The sequence below is a fragment of the Takifugu rubripes genome, chromosome 11 (assembly GCF_901000725.2).
Source record: "Takifugu rubripes chromosome 11, fTakRub1.2, whole genome shotgun sequence".
NCBI lineage: Eukaryota > Metazoa > Chordata > Actinopteri > Tetraodontiformes > Tetraodontidae > Takifugu > Takifugu rubripes.
In genome coordinates, this window is record NC_042295.1 from 9,420,974 (window position 1) to 9,437,645 (window position 16,672).

Here is a 16,672-nt window from a genome sequence, read left to right on the forward strand (position 1 = left end):
GTGGTGCACAGAAGCTAACAGACCTGCCCCGACCATCATAAAACACCACTGATATCAACCAGAACCCGAGTCATCATCCTTGATTTCACTACTGCTGCTATGGGAGCAAATCTTTACAGGTCTGAACTGCTAATGGAGACGTTTCCAGGAAGCGCTCAGGCTGTTAACATAGCGGCATAATGCCTAGATGCTTTTGTAATCAGATCTTCTACCATTAGATGTAGATATAACGTTTGAACCACTTATATCACATGTGCCGGGATAACGTTTTTCTCCTCTCAGTCCTGGTTAAATGCTAATTTACACATTCACACCTTGGATGCATAACAGGCAGCGAAGAGTCAAGTGAGGCTCCCTGTCGAGACTGAAATACTTAAAAAAAGGGATACAGCTAAAGCACCTCTTATTTATTTTCAATAGGTAGGTGCAGTAAAAAATGGTGTTTTTCTTCCATTTTTAACGTGATAATGATACAAATTTCTATTTCTGTCATTACATGATTGAAAGTGATCTCACTTTCACCTCTCGCTCTCCTTCTTTACAAAGGTGGAGGAGATTCGGGGGTTTATCGAGTCTCTGGCGGAAAAAGTGGAGGAAGTGAAGAGGAAGCACAGCGCCATCCTCGCCTCGCCCAATCCTGATGAGAGTAAGGCCATCTCTTATCTTCTTGTCTCAGGATCGTCGCACCTCTCAGTGTTCCCAAAAGCAGGTGATGATTTCAGCGCCACAGCTTTAGCTGACAAGTCTTAAGTGAAAGAGATTCGGAATAAATCATTAAATAACCCAATATCGTGGCAAATGCAACTAGAAATGGTACATTTTGTTTTGAGCCTGTCACATTGCTGGCAAGCTGCATAATTTATCTCAGGAAAGAGGGCAAGTTGCACAAAATGGTGGCTAAAAGCATGTTTTTCCTGCCAGTAATGAGTACATAGATCTTTTTTCGTAATTCTGGTGTCACAATTACCCCCTAACCAGCTGAAATCTTTAGCACTATTCCTCAGAATGATGCAGTTCTTCATGGTTTTGTTTATTGAATTTGACCAGGCCAGCAGTTGCTCTCTCACGCACGCACTTTAATCACTGCATTAATATGTAATCATCTGTAACAGTGACACAGACAAAATCCAGTTGGGCGGAAGGGGAAAAAAAAGGTTCAGGGCGGCAGATTTTATGTCTTCTCATACGACGTGAGCAAAGAAGAAAATCAGATAGATAAACTGGCCCAATTTCCTGAAAGTAATCAACTATGACCTGTAAAGGACCATTTCTGAAAGAGCGAAAAAGCCAGACTGCTAATGGCGGATATGGCGGGCCCTTCCACCGGTCACTCCCCACTGTACCGCCGCAGTGCTTCAGCTCTCACTCTTTAGCTCGAGACTATTTTTCTCCACTTTTCTGCTCTTTCTCACTTGCGCTCCACGTCTTGGCCTGCTTTTAAACCACCTGCCGCGTTTCTTGTGCCCGTTTCAGCCACTTTTCTCTGTACTTCAGTTCAGCTGGTGCAGGAATCGGCTGAGTTTCCCACTCCTACGTCTCTCCCGCCTCGTCCTCTCTCATGTATACCGCTTCATCGATCTGGACCCTTGCGCTCGAGTCCGAACCCGCCCTCCTCAGCCGTTTCCCTGTCTCCCACAGACTCACTGTGACGTCAGATGAGCTCCCACTTTAATATGAAACGTGTGCATCCGTCAGCGCACAGATGTGTTTGTCCTTGATAACTGCACATCAGTCAGACGCTGCCGTAAAGGTCAGGGTCATCCATCACAGGAGCGGCTGCTGGTGTGAGAACGAGCTGCCCAGCACCAGCAACACCTACAGGGCAAATACAGATGACGTCCTTGTTGGTATTCTGGTAGTTTTCATGCTCCAGTTTGCTAATTTTCAGGAAAGCCTTCACTTGTTGTGGAGGATTTTCTTTTAGTTCTCTGTAACCTTCGTCCGATTCTCGTCAGAATGAGTCAACACCATTTTTCCTCTCCTGGCATCAGGTGCCGATCGTTTCCCGTCTCTTCCCTTCGTCTCTCCCTCCTTCATTAAAACAGGTATCACGCCCCCCTCCTCTCCACAGAGCCGGCTTCTCCGGGTTTTAAGGCTGCATTGTTGAGGCAGATGATTACAATCTTCCTTTGCGTATTTCATTCCCTCTTCTGCTGCTTCACTCAGGACAGTGTGTGACGTTAAACGCTCCTCTGCCGTCACCGTGGATCAGTTTGCTAATCGCATCGCATCGAAACGGCCCCGGCCAACACCCACCATCATGACCTCTCGCCCCCCTCTGCTCCTCTGCTTCCTTCCTGTGCAGGGGGAGCGCTAATGTTCGATGACTGCTCCGCTTCTGGAGCCTCTTAACACGCAAACACACGCGCACACACAGCCTTTGTGTTGTTACCTTTAGCCCTGCATTACACATTATCCCAGTTTACCCTCTCAGCACAGCAGATGTACACCGGGGACGTGCATTATGCGGCGTGCATACGTGTGAGCCTGGGTGGTGTTTATGCTTGTGCGTGGGCTCTACACTCCTGCGTTCGATAACCCTGATGGATTATGACATCAGGTCCTAGCAGACATCGAACCTGCGTTTCCTCCTGAGCGCCTCCCTCTAACGCTGGAAGGAACCACCCAGAGGCATTTTATATTTAGAAGCATAATCGAATCTACACCGTCCCTTAAATGATTGCATTATTTGTTCTGCCGGGGTTGTTTGTTAACTCTGCTTCGCCTGGACTTCCGGAACACGAAGTCAGAAGTCACAGAGGACCTTCGAGGGGTCAACCATCTCCGCACGTCTTCGGATATCTGGGAGCGCTGCAAACTCCGAGACTGCCTGTCTGATAGCTGAACTGTTGGTTTATGGCCTTACATAATCTGATTTATTATGCATTTATCCTCTTAATGACCTGACCAGCAGGGGGTTCGTGCATCTTGTGAATCTGCAACCACGAACGGGGGAAAATAAAAGAATGCTGCGAAAGGTTTTTAGATTCATTGACATAATAACGAGCTACCTCTGTGGGAAACGCGGTGATAGCGCGTGGAATGTTTAATTTGTACACTGTGATTGCCCACATATGGCTGCAATTATGCCGTAGCACGATTAGATCAGCCTCAGGTGAACTCTGTTATCAATGCGAGTGTCATAAACCCGACGGAGGGTTGGTGAAAACGAGGAAACCTTTTTGATTCAGTCGAACACTTTTCAGCTCTGCGGTTTTTACACACAAGCTGTTTAACCAGGAAAGAGTCACAGCCAATAAAATCTCTGAGGAGGAGAGGGTGTGTAAACCAGACCACCGGCTGCTCCTGGGGGGAGGGGGTCGGGGTTGGATTTGTGTTTTCTCTCAGATTTGGATCAATTGAAGCAGCAAAGTTCAACTGCTGCCAGAGAATATATTTTAAAAAAAGAAAAAAAAAAACAGCTAGTTGTATGTCTGCTAGCAAATCGGTGCTGCCAGTGATGAGCCACCATAAAGTTTAGCGTAAATCTTGTGCTGAACGTCCAACAGATTTTGCAGGCGCTCGCTCTTTGCCCCCTCCAAATAACCCAGCCTCCAGGTTTCTTTGCTGAGCGTGGTCCTGCTGACTCCTGAAAGTCCTCACGCTGCAGCCCTTGAGATGCTTGTTTTAATTACAGCCTGTTAGCGCTGCTATTTCTGTGTCAGGTTTTGGCTGAGTGTGCTCCGTCCCTCATTGTGCTCTTCTCCAGAGCTCGTCCACCCTCAGACAAATTTTAAAAGTCTTATGTAAGGACCTCCCTCTATTCTCTTGTCTTCTCCCTCTGCCCTTTCTTCCCTTCTGCCATTTTCTTCTAAATTCACATCATGACATCCAGGCAAATTTAGCACTTCAGTAATGGAAGACATTGACGTCTTTATCCTGTGTAGTAATAACACTCCTATTGAAGTGACGGGGAGAGGTCACCATGGTCTGCATGAGCAAAGTCAAAGCTGAGGACGCACATAATGAGGTCAGACCGGCGAGACAACTATTCCTGTATCCATAAATCGGTGTAACCGCTGTCTGTCCCCTTCCGCGTTGAACCGGCGGCCACTCAGAGGCGTGCACAGCGGCGTTATGTCATCCACAGTTTGACACTAAATGCCGGAGGAGGCACAGCAACAGCAGCCGCCTGGGCGCTGCAGTCAGGAGAGGCTGCTTTAGATCTGCATGTGATTTGAGGTGTCCTGTAATCGGTGTCTGATGTTAAGGTTCCATAAATTCTCTGCTTTTTACTCTCCGCAAAGACTCTATTTATTCATGGATTTGTTTGACTTGTTCCCGCGGTGTCTCCAAACTCTTTAATTTTTCATTTCCCGCCATGCTCGGCAAATATTAGTGAATTTGGAGGAATGAGGCCAGGCTTTGTTTTCGCGAAACGTCCAACAACTCCGGACTCTAGACGATCGATGAACCGCGTGAACACACAAAGGACTGGTAACACATTTACAGAGCGAGCGGAGCCAAACAGAGCGGTTCTGTGTAGCTGTAGAGGGGAAAATGAAAAGAAAAGATAAACGGCCAAGAGTCAGATACCAGCAGTTGACCCCATGTTAAGGCAGAGGAAACTGATTAGGCCCGATATCTGGTCGGTGTGGCCCTGGCCTGATATCTGGGTATCGGACGGCGTGTCGTTATCTGTGCCAGAGATGGCCTGCAGAGGAAGAACCTGGATGGCATTCCCATGTGTGGGCACGTGCTCCGAGTGCCCCTGCGGATTATTCAGATTCCTTATGTGGTTTCATTAATGTGTAACAGTCTTTGGCCAATTTATCTGCTGCTCTTGGCTGCCAGCTGAAGATTATTGCCCCATTATGCTCTAATGGGAGCTGGGCCGGTAATTAAAGGCTGGCAGTAACCCACCAGGGTCCTGTTGATGTGACTTCATCAATACTTCTGCTGACACTTTTTGAGTGATCCAAGCATGTAGGATCTGTTTGTTGCTCCAAAATTGAATTTATTTCCCAATTATGGGAATTAAGATGTTTGGCATGGGACTTTATAAGAAGGGGGAGCCCACAGAGGCATCAGTTAGTCCCAGCTTCTAATTCCTCCTTCCTCCCATCATCTCGCGCTCTTCTTCCCGTTTTGTTTCTCTCTGTCACTTTGAAACTATCCGAAGCTGGTGAGAGGACCAACTGCACACATTGCCATAGCAACCCAGTCTTAATGATGGCAACAAGCGTGACCTGGAGATTCGATTGGAGAGTGTCTGGGAGAGGGATGGGGTGTGAAGCCACAGCTCAATTGACTTCTCAGTTTTGCCCTCTAATTTGCTTCCCTCTCACTTCTCCCTCGACTTATTCATCAGCGTCTGCACTCTTCCTCTTCTCAGGCAGCCAATAATGAGGCTGAAGACACTTGATCAAGCCAGTTGGCCCCACTGTTTGGTAACCACAAGGGGAAATACTGAGTCCATCTCACACACACGCTCTCCTAAAAGTAAAGGCGGTTTTATGTTGTCATCCCTGTGATGGTTTCGCAGATCAGCTCCTTTTTTTCCTTGAGCTGGTCACGCTAGCTAGAGCTGCTGTTCTTACGGTCCTCCAGAAAACCTCCACGCAGCTCCTGTTTTGACTTAATCAGTCAGTGCAGTTACAGCTAAGCTCTTTTATTATCTTCAGTGAAGGTGGATGACTGGATTTTACTGGTCTGATCCCAGTACGCCAGCAGAGGAGCTGCTTTACAGGTTGTGCACACAGGTTGTGACCTTCCGCCTCATATTTGCTCACATGTACAGCGTTTCAAATCTTAACTTCTGTTCTTTTCTACGGTGGCTCAGAAGAGACACGCTAAATTAGATTGTCATCAGAAAGTAGATATATTTAAAATCTTCAGCGTTTGATGGAAATAAGCTAACTTTTTTCATCTGTTCTGGATAATTCCCCATGAGTTTTTATAAAATAGACAGCTTCTGTTTATTAACATAATTGGTTGTTTATTTTCTGCATGGTGCATGGTTGTTGTCGCCTGTTTTGCGCTGATGTGATGACACTGATTGCTGTAATATTTGGCTCGTCGCTGATTGTAATGACCGATTAATTCCACGAGGGATGCTCACGTAAAGGAGCCGTCCAAAAAAGTGCCGCTCTGGTTCATTCATTGGTGCCATTTAAACATTAAAGGCTTCACGTTATAAACCTTCTGTCTGGTATCAGCGCTCCGCTTGTTCAGCTCCGGCCGGCTCAGCACAGGCTGAATTTCACTGATTTGTCCCTTCGGGCAGATTAAACCTCTGTAATACGTTTCTGTGAGCTGTTAGACGTCACATAATCACACGGGGTGTTTAGAGAACTCAACCCAGCGAGTCTGTTAGCCTGATTAGCTAATGTTAGTGTAATCTGTGCAAATATTTTCTAAACTGTTTCACACAATCTGGACTTGCACGTCGCTAAGTTTTTTTCTCCAATAAAGTCAGATAAGGTGTAAAAATGTTGCATACGGACTTGAGCTAGGATCCGAGCTGCTCCCCTGCCCTGCTTGAGCGTGGAAACTTATGCAGATTTGTCGCGGCATGTTGGTGATAAACAGCAACTTCTTTTTATTGGAGTCTGCTAAAAATGGAGTCTGCTAAAGCTAAAACTCCAGGGTAAAGCATGTGAACGCCACGCCGTTTTTTTCCTCTGTTTCTCTTTATGGAACAAACTAAATATGGTGCCTCTCTGAGATGAATAGATGCTGCAATAACACTGTTTTTAAACTGTAACACACAACTGTATGTCTGTAGATATTAGAAGCTAAAGAACTAAAGAGCGCTTTTTGAAAATCTAATTAAGAGGAAGAGTCAACGGTTAGTCTTTGTAGTGAAGCTGATAAAATGTTTGTTGCTGTCGTAGATGACACCTGCAATCATTTGGAGTGTGTGTGTATTGATCCCGTCTCTGACGCTTGCCGGGTTTGTGGAAACGGGAGATTAACTGCAGCGCACAAACCTGGACCCTCTAATCTTCTCTCTCCTCTTCTGCCAGAAACGAAGGCCGAGCTTGAGGATTTGATGGCCGACATCAAGAAGCTGGCCAACAAAATACGCTCCAAGTTAAAGAGTGAGTACGGGTCCTCGTTCGCTTTCAGCTCAGGTTGAGCATAAAATCAGAACTCAGTTGCGGATGCAGGAGATGTGATGCGCCTTGTTCAGATATCAGCTATCTAAAAATGTCGACTTGTGACGCTGCTTCGATGATCATTTCTTAATTTTGGACTCAGAGTTGAGAAACAAAACTGAAAATGGCAAATTGAGATCTTACGTGGCAGCAAGTGACATTTCAATAAGTAAAATCTGTCATTAGCCGTGGCTGGAATATTTTAGCATTACCAGCATATCTAGGATCAGCGTGTAGAGCTGTTTATCTCTTATAAGCTGGGACTGGTGCTTTTCTCCACTGGATCAAACAGACGGTGAACTTTGCAACCTGTGGCAGCTAAGGGACACTCGTAGATTCTGCACTGTGGTGCAAAGATTAGCGCCATTCCAGTCGTCCCTGAGGCAATTTTATCAGCGTTACATACAAACTGGACTGAAATGTTCCATCAGCACCGTGTGCAGCTATAAACCGGCTGTGCATGTGTCATCTTTCATATAATCCGCACCCTCCCGTCCGCGGCACTTTTCCTGCCCCTCCACAGGACTCAGGCGATGATAAAATATCTGTTTACAGTATCCTGCACTAAAGTGGAGCACAGATTCAGTGCAGAGAGCTCCAAGATAATAGCCCCCATCCCTCATCCTCCAGGCAGCATGAGCTTTGTGCATGTGCCACGTTAGGAGCTCGTGCGTGCGTATTGCCGTGCACGCACGACACAAATGCTATCAGGCTGAACAGGCTTTGGATCACAGGATCTCTCTGTGTCCAACTGGTTCACATCAGTTGTTCCTTGTGGGTTTGTGTGTTTTCTTGTACAAAGAAAGTACCCAAATCTGCAGTTTACTAGGAAAGTGAGGACCCAAAAGTCCCCAAAAAGACAGAACCACCAGACTGTGAACTTGTGTCTTTGCCTGTAAAGATTTATAACGAGGGGTATTATTGATGTTTGAAATGTTTTTCTTACTTTTATTATTGTTCACAATAATATTTTCCATAAGTGGAAGCAGCTGCAGATGCAAATTTTATAAATGTGTGTGCTTCTCTTCTGTTTTGGTGGTGGAAGACTTTCTGTGTCATTTCTGTGCAATTCCATAAATGTTTCTACCTCATTTGGTCTCACATTTAATTCAGATTTGTGCTCTTACAGTTGCCGTTTGGGCTATCTTCTCTTCATTTTATATCTAAAGTACAATTCAAGTGAATTTATACATGTCCTTGTAGAAGAAATATGATTATTATTTTTCTCCCTGTGTTGGTTGGGTGCAAATTATTCTTGACAGTTGCCACAGATGTCCTTGATTTTACTGTGAATATTCATGGCCACCAAATTGTGAGGGTTGTGACCATATGTCCAGGTTCTATTGAACAGAGTTTGGTATTTTAATGCATTTTGGAGCAAAAACTCTTTCTTTTTAAAACCTCGGTAGGTATTCAAAATACCATCGAGCAAGAGGAAGGACAGAACCGGTCATCAGCTGACCTGAGGATACGCAAGACGCAGGTACGGCTCAAAGATGTGATTAGCTGAACAATCATCTGTTGTCGGCACTGACCTCTTCGCTTGCTGTCTGTTTCCCTCCAGCACTCCACGCTGTCGCGCAAATTCGTGGAGGTGATGTCGGAATACAACACCACCCAGTCGGACTACAGGGAGCGCTGCAAGGGCCGCATCCAGAGGCAGCTGGAAATTAGTGAGTGCGGCTGAATCCCCCGCTCGTCAATGCTCGCGTGGTGAACCACAATACGCCCATCGCGCTGGCAGTGCGTGGTTAAACACCGGCCACGCGCTTCAGGACCAGGCGGATGTCTGTGCACACGCTCCCACAGGGTTCCCACTTCCTCTTTGGGTTATGTGTCAAAGTAAAACGCAACTAAACCATCACCTCTCCCCAGGAAAACAAATGTGTCAATGGAAATGTAATGTATTTTTCCATTGACATGCTAACGCAATTAGCACCGCGGCTAGGAAAAAGAAATAATTTGACCTTGCTTCGTGGACCGAAGATGACAGTATGTCTTTAGTGTGGATGTATATTTAAGATGCTTCTTACTCGTGACTGATTTGGGCAATCTGTTGCTACTGCTGAGCACCTACAGCAGCCTCAGGGAGTCATAATACCCCCCAAACACCAGATTTGATCAGTACTCATATGTACAACGACCAATTCCCGACGATTTTATCCCGGTTCTTTAATTTCAGCCATTGTGATTTGACGATAGTCTTCTGTTTACCCCATCAGCGCTTTTGTTTTGAATCCCTCTGGAATATTGTACCCAAACAACCACGTTCACACGTTCAAAAACACATGCATCACCCACACGTACAACACCTACATGCTCGATGATGCGTGATGCTGCTCATGTCTGATGTGGCTGACATGATGTGTCAGGTATTAGCTGCAGGCACCTGGGGCTCCTGGTTAAACGTGCCTTATTCACACACGGCAACGCCGTGCATACACCTGTAGCAGGTTTGTGCGTCTGAATGCCCCCCAGAATGTGTTCCTGTGAAAGGAACAATTGACACAGCACAAGCTGCTCAGCTAATCCAGGTATGAAAACAAACAGACGCACACACGTCACACATGAGTCATTTTTTCCATGCGGTCCAGACCCGCTTGGATTTGAAGTTGTCAGCCGGTGAAGTCATGGGAGGCCATCGCTGATATCACCTGTTGTCAAGGAAGGGATTAGACATGGAGAATGAGCAGGAAGGAGGAATAAGGAAGAGAAAGGAGGCAAAATTACAATCTTCTGTCGATAAAAGCTGTCCTGAGTTTCCTTTTTCAGAACGTCACCGTCGCAGCAAGCACTCACTTCCCAAGATTGCACAGCAGCATTTGTTTAGAAAGGTGTGTTGTTAAAAAGGTGATTTTTAAATAAGCAACGGTGGGTTGAACTGATATTCAGTTGCATCTTAAAGGCCTTCGCAGTTTAAGAAGAACAATACTTACAAAAAAATATTACATTCTCATTTGCAGTAGGTTATATTTGGCTGCATGGCTGTGTTGACTAAGCCCACATGCTGGAAGAGGGTGAGCAGCCACAGTGAGACCCCCTGGGCGGCAGAGCAGAGTGGATAGAGAGAATATTGACACAGCATTAAACCCAGGAGCCGGTGGAGGGTTAAAGCCTGAGGACCTGAGAGAAAGCAGTCAGAGCAGCAGCCCTGTCCATCCCTCCATCCATCCCTCCATCCATCCCTCCATCCATCCCTCCATCCATGCATCCATCCATCCATCCATCCACCCATCCATCCATCCATCCCTCCATCCATCCACCCATCCATCCACTCATCCATCCATCCATCCATCCACCCATCCATCCATCCATCCATCCATCCACCCATCCATCCATCCATCCATCCACTCATCCATCCATCCACCCATCCATCCATCCATCCATCCATCCCTCAACCCATCCATCCATCCATCCATCCACCCATCCATCCATCCATCCATCCACTCATCCCTCCATCCATCCATCCATCCATCCAGTAAAGCTGCTGGTAACCATCATTTTGTCTATATTATGCATATACATCAGTGCGTCTGAGAATGGAAACAGCAGCTTATTGCAGTGAAACATCTGTTTGAAAGCTGTTGCTCTGATAATTGCAGCTACCTGCAGTCATTTCACATCAGGGAACACGGCTGTGTTTTATGTAGCATTTTTCAGGCCTGTCCCAGATTGAGGCTGCAGAACATACGGCATCTTCTGGGGGGGTGGGGGGGCTGTCTATAAGTAGACAGGCAAGCCTGGGCGGGGTGCTCATTTTTGTTGCAGGCCCTGTTTGATTGTGATATTTCCCTCTGGACGCGCACAATGCCCGAGAAAGAAATATGGCAATGTACGCCAACGCATTCTTTTAACAACAAAAAACCACCACAGACCGACGTATAGAATGTGCAGAGAAGGTGTTTTGTGCATGTCTTTGTTTTCATCTCCCTGCTTTGAGACAGAAATGAGCAGCTTAAAAGAAATCCCTCAAGTTGCACATATGTGGCGTACCTTTCGACTCCTTCCCATGGAGGTCTGCCTTCTTTTGTGTTGCATAACAGCGGAGATGAAATAACATTGTTAGCGGTAGCGCTAGCAACGTAGTATGAATGATTTAATAGTCCATAAATGCTAGAGGCAAAGTGAGACTTCTTGGATTCATATTAGGCTTCTCAGGGTTTGGGTCTCCATGGTAACAAATAAGAGCCTCCCTAGGAGCCTGTCAGGGCTGAGGAGTGTGTGTGTGTGTGTGTGTGTGTGTGTAGGAAGTGAGAAAAACAGGGTAAGGGAGAACAGCGTGCCTTCACTTTTTTTTCTTCACAATTATCCATGACTCATTGTTTCTCTGTTATGTCCCTCAACTTTAAACTCTAGAAAAAAAGAATATCTATTGGAAGAGTAGCCTGTAGAATATCGGGAAAATGCGTACCATGATAGCGTGGCCTCTCGTCTTCCTCTGGCTGGATTTATAGGCAAATATCAGCAGAACCTGGTGAGAAGTAAATGAAATTCAGATTGTATTGCTGCTCTGAGGTGACTGTGACTTTAGGGTGATATTTGTTTTGAAACAAGGGCCAAAAAAAGGTCTAAAAATGCCCCGTTGCCCCAGCAGCCTCATCAGTATTCATCCCATGAAGGCAATCATTGGCTCTGACTCTCGACCATCGTTACTCACCATCAACCTGCCTGCACTGCCGCTGGTGCTCGTGCACCGACCATCAGTCTCCATCACACATACAAACACCACTCACACAATACTCTGATCACGGATAAAGGTTTAAATCTCCCAGGACTCTCCACGGTGCTAACAGTTGATCCTGGGGGGGTTCGTATTCGTGGCAGCAAATACTTCGTGGCATTTTAGGAAGAGGCTGAAATGCACCATTTAAAACACACCTTTCATGCATCACACACACACATCTTCTGACTGTGGGAAGTGTAAACAGTCAGATGCTGCGTTGACAGGCCCTGAACTCAACAATGCCGTTTGAGATGTTCTTTGCTTCTGGAGAGTGTTCCTGTGAATCCTTGCTGCAGATAATCTGATCACGTTAACGACATTTTAAAGCCTTCCTCACGTGCTGGAGTAGGACAGGTTACTGCAGAATTTAGCCACATCATAAAAGCAAAACAATGAGGTTGCCTTCAGTTGCTATGGGCACAACTGAGCACCAACAGAGATTTTGTTCTCGTGCTCTTGTGAAACGTCACCTGTCGCCGCCCAACAACTGCTCCAAATCCAAGTTCCCAGCCTGCCTGTTTTCCTGCTCTGCCCACTTTAGTAGATTTTTGCCCATCTTTCACTTACCTAAAGTTTGTGTAGCGGGACTTGTATTGCTTTAACTGGTGGTAGATTTTAGTCTGCAGAGCAAAAACCTGATGGTGCTGAATGTGACTTTAAGCCCAGAAAGAGCAGCTCTGTAGACCCAGTCAGCACTCGGAGGGTGCACAGCGTAATAATATTAATAAAGTTTGGGAGGAGCTTGAAGTAGGTCAATTCTGCTGGGGAACATAAAGACAGATGCACTGTAAGCAGGATGAGGCACTGGGATACGTGGTCAGTGGAAACTTGAGTTTGATATATAAACTTTAGAAGAGAGTGAAGAACACTTTTCAGATTAAAAGGCAGTGCTTGTTCAATATTCATGCCGTTCACAGGACAAAAGTTACAAATATGATCTACTGTTGACTTTTAGCTGGGAGAAACACGACAAACGAGGAGCTGGAGAGCATGCTGGAGAGTGACAACCCGGCCATCTTCACCTCGGGGGTAAGTGACAGCGGCTCCACCGTTCTGCCTGCGAGGTCCATCTCACGACTCCCTTTTTTGCTGCGTACCGCCAGATCATCATGGACAACATCACCGAGCAGGCCATGAACGAGATCGAAACGCGGCACAACGAGATCATCAAGCTGGAAAACAGCATCAGAGAGCTTCACGACATGTTCATGGACATGGCCATGCTGGTGGAGAGCCAGGTGAAAACACAGAGACACAAAGACAGATGCTGAGCTGAGGCAGCCTGACATAACGCACGGAGCTTCTCACCTTCACCTCTGGGCTTCTCGGCCCAGTTTTGGGCTTCAGATCAATCCTGCCTGAAAGTACATGTAGGCTGAGCCAAAATATTCAATCCTGAGCACATTCCTGCTGGTAGGGAGATGAAGTTCAACATGTGAGTGACGCGAATCACAAATAGAGCGCCGTGCAGCAGCAGGCCGCCCCTCAGATGCTTTTGGCATGATAACGCAATGTCAAATAATTCAGTTGTACTGGTTAGTGCGTTTCTCCTAATGTATGATTCAGTTAATTGCTCTCAGTGTGAACTTATTTAATTGACTAACCCTCGCTTCATGAAATTACAGCCTCTGCACAGGAGTCTTTTAATATTGCTTTTCTCAGCGTTGCTCTCCTCTCGCTCTCCTTTCTTTCCCGCAACACAATGCTGTCGCCGCCACAATGACTCTAAGCTCTAGAGAACAGAGAACGGCGCCCCAGCAAGGTAATTTGCCTGTGACTAAAATGACATCGCAGACAAGGCACCAAAGCCTGTCTTTCACTCTTTTGGTTTTTGGCTTCTTTTTTTTTTTTAAAAACATCACAGCAGAATGAGTCTTTTCGCATTCTTGCAGGGGGGACTGGTGAACAACATAGAGCACAGGGTGCAGGAGGCTCAGGAGTATGTGGAGCAGGCGAAGGAGAGCGTCCCCAAATGCAAAAAGTTCAAAAAGACCAGCAGACGGGTGAGAGATGAGATGCACACCTTCCTCGGACTGACCTGTTATCTCTCTTCCCCCCCTCTCTTCCTTTTCTTCTCCCCTACTTCCCACTCTGCAACCCCCCCCCCACACACACACACACACCCCACCCCGTCCCACCCACCATGCCCCACTCCCTCTCCTCCCCTGCAACTGGCCTCTCCTAGGGGGAGATGATAGACCGTATAGAGTATAATGTGGAGCACTCGGTAGACTATGTGGAGAGGGCGGTGTCTGATACCAAGAAGGCCGTTAAATACCAGAGTAAAGCCAGAAGGGTGAGTCCCATGCGTGGGGAAAACGATGCATGTGTGCCGCCGTGCTCGCACGTGAACCTTCAGGAGCTCCGCATGTAAGCTGCAGCCCTGTCTCAGCGGGGCCTGTGCATGCTCGTGGGTCGGTGTCGTGACAACACGTAGTACAGTGTGTGAGTAACGTGTGTGTGCAGACAGGACAGTCGCTGCTGCTGAGGGAGAGTTTGTGGAATCTGCTGAAGTAGCGTATTGATATATGACAGATATCCTTATTTATATCTTCATTTAAAAAAATGACATGTGTGGGGTTTTCTTTTTTTAAATAAATTTTATCTAATGGCATTGCTATTTTGAAGTGCTGAGAAAGTTTTAGATACCACTTTTTGGAGCTTTGGATGACCTGAGGGGAAAAAAAGAACCTTCACCACCCTGGAGCAACTGCGCCACCTCCTGGTGAGCGTCAACAAAAGCGCACTAATGCAGGAATGGCACACGAGTGCATAATTCTTCTCCTTCCCCTGATTCTCGCCCTTCTTTCCGACTCTCTCTTATTTTCGCCACATCCATTGAGTACTGTCTAACATACGTCCCTCCTTCCTCCCCCATCCAGAAGGTGATCCTTATAGGAGCCTGTGTTGCAGTGTCTCTGCTCGTCCTGGTTGTTTGCCTTACGGTTGGACTTAACTGAGATGAGCAGATGGACTTAAACATATCAGCAGCAGAAGACCTGGTTTCTGTGCTGCATTACATATTCTTGTCGTGTGCACGTCAGGCTGTATTTTGAGGAGCTTTGGATATTTTTCGTACTGTGCTGTTGTGACTGTGATCAGTGTTGTGTTTGTGCAGCTTCTCATATCCATGGCAGACGTATTGACCATTGAAAACCCTGATTTTTAAGCAGACATTTGTGGTTTTATTGAGGCCGTATTCACTAAATTATGGAATTCTTCTTCTACTCTCAGCTGTTCTCCTCGCCTCCTTTCCAAACTTTATGTTCCCTTTCTCAACCTCCATAAATCTCCACTTTGGTCTTCTTTATTTCTGACCTCTTCACTTTGGTCTTCCTCTCTTCACTGGTCTCCTCTAAAGGGATTATTGGTCATTTATTCCAAAGTCTTGTCTATCTATTCCTTAAATATTTACAGGGCTTCAATGCTGGATATTGATCTGTCATGTGGAGAACTTAAATTGCTTTCATTTAGAGTCACTATGTTGGTTTTCATAATAAAATGAAAAGATCTTTAAATCCAGATGCAGCCCAAATGCTCATCAAGCTTTTCTGCATGATTGGTCTTCCTCAACATGGCAAATATTTATGGGAGAACACATGACAGAAGCCGGGTGTGCCTTCCACACCTCCGTTTTCAAACATCCTAAAAATAAAACAGGCATCATTTCGTGCCAAGGATTTATAATTATAATTAATCATGTAAGAATTCTCCCACTGTACCTTCTTTGGCTCTGCAAACAGGCTTAAATTAATCGTTTTCCCATTCGCACACACATGCTTTGAACTTTAAGTGATTTGTCTGCATTTGCATGCGTGAGCAGCAAAATGCAGCAGCGGGAGACTCCAAATGGTTCCCCCCAGAACCAGTAAAACCGTTTCAGTCGTTCCCAGCTGTATTTTGCGCTGATCGCTTCAAGCGCACAAACAAAGCCGGACTCATTGCTCTAATGTGTTTTCCTCTGTTCCTCTGCTGCGTCGGACGACCGTCTGCCCCTCGTGGTAAACACTCCACAGAAGAAGATAATGATCATAATATGCTGCGTGATTCTGGGTGTTGTAATCGCTTCCATCGTTGGGGGGACGCTGTCCTGAACCTCCACCATGGTCACATGGGAACGGGGGAGAAAAAGAGAAAAAAAAAGAAAAAAGAAGTCACCGTTTCCGGTTTTCTTGAATGCAGTGATTCCATGTTTAGCGCCCAGCTGCGTTACGCACTGTACGAAACGTTCTACGTGGGGCTGGGGGTGGGGGGATAGACGGAGGTGTTTTTAGCATGAGTTGCTCTTCTGTGAATGTGTGGTGCTGCAAAAAATGAGTGTCGTCGATGAAATGATATTTCCAAAAGTGAATGAAAACATTCCCACATGACCTGTAAAAACCCGCCCTGCTCCATTCCAGCTTCCAGTTAGAACATTATCCTGCTGTAATGTCCATTTTGTGCTGTACAGGCAGATCTCTAGTGTTTTTAAACCCATTTATTTAACTTCTCTCTGGAACAATCTCTCCGCTGTGTCTCCCATCCCCCCAGCCTCCTTCCCAAAGCCCTGCATGACTTATTGTCTGTAAAGAATTGTTTGTTTCCTTTTGGGAGGTCTGAAGGAGACGCGCAGAGTCCTCATTCCCTCTCCAGCGCTGCTCATTTGGCCTGACGGCGAGATGCCTGATTCTGGCCGTGTCGGATCCGAGCGCGTGCATGCCTACATACATGTTTGTAGCTACTGTACACGACCGAATGTGTCAAGCGCCAGTCAGCGGGTGGGAATGTGAGTGCTCGTCTGTTGTGTTTTGTATAAAGTGTAAACTCATATAAAGCTCTCTAACACTGCCAGTATGTTCAAATAAGCTGT

The 16,672-nt window shown here is 46.2% G+C and overlaps 1 protein-coding gene across 4 annotated transcripts in view; it reads left to right on the forward strand.

Moving 5' to 3' along the window:
* stx1a (syntaxin 1A (brain)) overlaps positions 1–16,353 on the forward strand; it is a 28,098-nt gene extending 11,745 nt beyond the window's left edge. The window contains exons 3-10 of one of the 4 annotated variants that reach the window (XR_003890050.1): positions 547–646; positions 6,969–7,043; positions 8,510–8,583; positions 8,665–8,773; positions 12,779–12,852; positions 12,927–13,061; positions 14,009–14,548; positions 14,706–16,353. Coding sequence is in view for 2 of the 4 variants with exons in the window: in XM_029843921.1 (XP_029699781.1) it covers positions 547–646; positions 6,969–7,043; positions 8,510–8,583; positions 8,665–8,773; positions 12,779–12,852; positions 12,927–13,061; positions 13,716–13,826; positions 14,706–14,783 (756 nt within the window). In the remaining 2 variants the exon portion in view is untranslated. Of the gene's footprint in view, positions 1–546; positions 647–6,968; positions 7,044–8,509; positions 8,584–8,664; positions 8,774–12,778; positions 12,853–12,926; positions 13,586–13,715; positions 13,858–14,008; positions 14,549–14,705 lie in introns of those variants that run through there. The other 3 variants (XM_029843921.1, XM_029843922.1, XR_003890051.1) reach the window with 3 other exon arrangements.
* The last annotated feature ends 319 nt before the right edge of the window (positions 16,354–16,672 follow it).